This window comes from Kryptolebias marmoratus, linkage group LG19 (genome assembly GCF_001649575.2).
Source record: "Kryptolebias marmoratus isolate JLee-2015 linkage group LG19, ASM164957v2, whole genome shotgun sequence".
Classification (NCBI taxonomy): domain Eukaryota; kingdom Metazoa; phylum Chordata; class Actinopteri; order Cyprinodontiformes; family Rivulidae; genus Kryptolebias; species Kryptolebias marmoratus.
The window spans coordinates 1,315,622-1,318,708 of record NC_051448.1 but is presented as its reverse complement, the minus strand read 5'-3'; the positions used below and the strand labels follow the sequence as shown (position 1 = coordinate 1,318,708).

Below are 3,087 nucleotides of genomic sequence, written 5' to 3'. Positions count from 1 at the left end.
ATGACAGCATGAGGACAGGAAGTATGACAGCATGAGGACAGGAGTTATGACAGCATGAGGACAGGAAGTATGACAGCATGAGGACAGGAGTTATGACAGCATGAGGACAGGAAGTAGGACAGCATGAGGACAGGAGTTATGAGGTCTGAGTCACATCACAGTCTGAGCTGCAGAAGCTCAGATAATCAGAACCGCACGGTGGAACCATTAATTCAGGTTATGTTCTCAGCTGCTCACCAAGTTGATCTCCGGCTGGAACACGGCGAGGCTGAAGTCCAGGTTAAACACCTGCAGGAAGTCTACGATCAGACTGGCCACCAGGCGACCTGCAGGGACCAAAACATGGACCAGAACCAGGGAGGACATGAGAGCTGATGATCATCACTTTCTGACATCTTCAGCAACATTCTGATCACTCCTGCAGAGCAGAGCAACAAACTCCAGCTGCTGCTGGAGCAGAAAACCCTGAAGCCAAAGGTCAGAAGCCTGAGCTGAATGATGGCGCAGCAGCGCCTCCTGTGGTCACAAACATGAACTACAACAACATGCAGAAACTGAACTGTGCCACAGTTGTTTAAACAGCTGGACTCCAGACTTTCAGATAGAAAATAAAAAGACTTCGGCTGAGCTGAAAACATCCAGACATGAACAGGAAACAGAAACTGACCGTCTTTACTGTTCAGACACTTCTTCAGGTTTTCATTGACGAGTGGAGTTTTGTTCTGAGGACAGAGAAGACAAGCATTAATACCAAATCATCTGAACTGTGAAGAGGAGCAGGATGCAGAGGAGCAGGATGAAGAGGAGCAGGATGAAGAGGAGCAGGATGCAGAGGAGCAGGATGAAGAGGAGCAGGATGAAGACGAGCAGGATGAAGAGGAGCAGGATGAAGCTTCACCTCCAGTCTGTCCTGGTCCTCCATGGCCAGAAACACCGCCGCCCTCATCTCCGCCTGCAGGAACCAAACGTTTAATCATTCCAACAGATTTAACAGCATGGCAGCTGATCAACAGAACAGAAACTAATTCCTGTCATTTTTGTTTGCTGGTTCAAGTTTTTATATCACAAGATTTTATTATGAACTTTCATAAACAAACTTGTTTATTTGGGCTGTGAGAAACTGAGGCTTTTTTAGTTCATGTTTTTGTTTTTTCTACTATTTGATCTGGAACTAAAACAGGCTGACAGATTCTGACTCGCAGATTTATTTATGTTAAATTAAAAAGTAGCGTTAAAACAACAAGTTATTCCTGCTGCACAAACAAAATGAGACTCAGCACTCGGTCACTAATTAACCAGCATTAACCAGGAGCTAACTAGCAGCTAGTTTGCCTGTTTCCCTGCAGTTAGTGAAACTAAGCCACCCTCATATCCTCAGCCAGTCAGCTAGCTTAGCCACGTTAGCCGGCTAGCATCGTGAAGCTAACCGGCTAATGCTAACCCGGAGCTCCGTTCTCGGACCTTCAGCTTGTTCAGGACTCCGCTGTTCTCCAGGTTCTGGATCAGCAGGTCCCTCAGCTCCGTGTCGTCCTCAGCAGCCGACATGGTCACCCGAGGAGAAGCTAACAGCAGAGCCACAACAAACAACCCGGAAATAAGCCGGAAGTGACGCGTTCAAGCTGCGACACCGCCACCTAGCGGAGGGACGGTTGGTTTGTGGAGCAGTAAATAGATTTATTTTTTTGTATAAATCCTTTATCAGTTAAAAACAGACTCACTGGCTTCCATTTGTCAACCAAATCACAACATATTTTAAGTTTGTGTCCTTTGTAATTTATATGGAAAGACCTTCAAATTAAACAGAATATAAACAACATTTTAAGTAATAAAAGACGAAAAACTACAAGAACAAAAATGTGATTGAAGTCAGTTGACACATTTACAGTTTAACAACATAACATTGCATCTGAAGCAGCTCGTATCTGATTATGTGTTGGAAAAAGTCCACTTAAAGCATGAAAAGCAGATAAGAAGCTGTCTGGGTTTGGTCACCTGATCTGATCATCAGCAACCGACCAAAAATTCCTCTTTCACTGTCAGTGGACAGACACAAAAGAGGAACCAGAACGGATCCTTGTGGAACACTACCTGACTGGGTTCTCTCAGAGTAAAGCTGTGAAGACCGGTCAAAAACAAAATCATGAGAAAAAAAACTAAATCAGCACAATTAGTTTTTTCTCAGCTTAGCCGTTTTCAATAAGCTGGTGTAAACTCTCAGTCAGGGTAAATCCAAAAAGGTTGAAAAAATAAAACAACTGGACTTTCAGCTACAGAACAGAAGCCCAGTAGTTTTTGTTTTTTAACATTTTTTGAGTCCTTAAATAAAAATCTGCAGCATAATTTGTGACCGGCGTCCAACAACCAGGTGTGTTTGTGGCTGAGAACAGGTCAACAATCGAAGAGCCGTTTGGGACGGAGAATCTGATGTGTTGGGACGTATTTACACAGAGATTTGTTGAGTAAAGTATGCAGATAAAAGTGATTTGTTTACATTGATATGGACCCGCGTTTCAGAATCTATATCAGTGGAAAACCACCAGAGTTAAAGCTTTCAAACTATTTGATGCAGAATCTCAATTCCAGAAAGGTGAAAAATATCAATCAAACCAAAACGTAATGAATTACAGACCTATATTTTATTCACAGTGGAACAAAATAAACATTCAATATTGACATTTGACCTCAGAGATTTGTCCAGATATCATGAACTGGAGATGATGGGATGTTCAGTCTTTCCTTCTGACAGATAAAAGCTCGTCTTACCTGCAGTCCTCTGACTGACCTGCTGACAATGAACTGAATTAGTTAGAAAAGCTCCTGCAGATGTTTCTGACTTTAACAGCCTGATGTCACATTTTAAAAGACATTAATTTTTCCTGAAAATGACCCAATTTCTTAGTTTCTACGTTTAACACGATTCCTATGTTTATTTGCAAATCATTACTTTTTGTTTTTGTTTTTGTTTACATTCTACAGGAAGAATAAACTTCTGTTCATCTAAACATGTTTAAAAAACAGCGAGGCAGAGGGGGGAGGAAGGAGGGAGCTGGATGCGAGGGAGGAGGAGGAGGAGGAGGAGGAGGAGGA

General features: G+C 42.6%; 1 protein-coding gene across 6 annotated transcripts in view; it reads right to left on the bottom strand.

Annotated features, from left to right (window-relative positions):
- cep43 (centrosomal protein 43) overlaps nucleotides 1-1,615 on the bottom strand; it is a 14,379-nt gene extending 12,764 nt beyond the window's left edge. For all 6 annotated transcript variants that reach the window (XM_017441844.3, XM_017441845.3, XM_017441840.3 and 3 more), the window contains exons 1-4: nucleotides 1,462-1,615; nucleotides 899-952; nucleotides 668-722; nucleotides 238-326 (exon numbers count right to left, since the gene is read on the bottom strand). In XM_017441844.3, the coding sequence (XP_017297333.1) occupies nucleotides 238-326; nucleotides 668-722; nucleotides 899-952; nucleotides 1,462-1,545 (282 nt within the window). In that variant the 5' untranslated portion in view covers nucleotides 1,546-1,615. The remainder of the gene's footprint in view (nucleotides 1-237; nucleotides 327-667; nucleotides 723-898; nucleotides 953-1,461) is intronic.
- Between the last annotated feature and the right edge of the window lie 1,472 nt (nucleotides 1,616-3,087).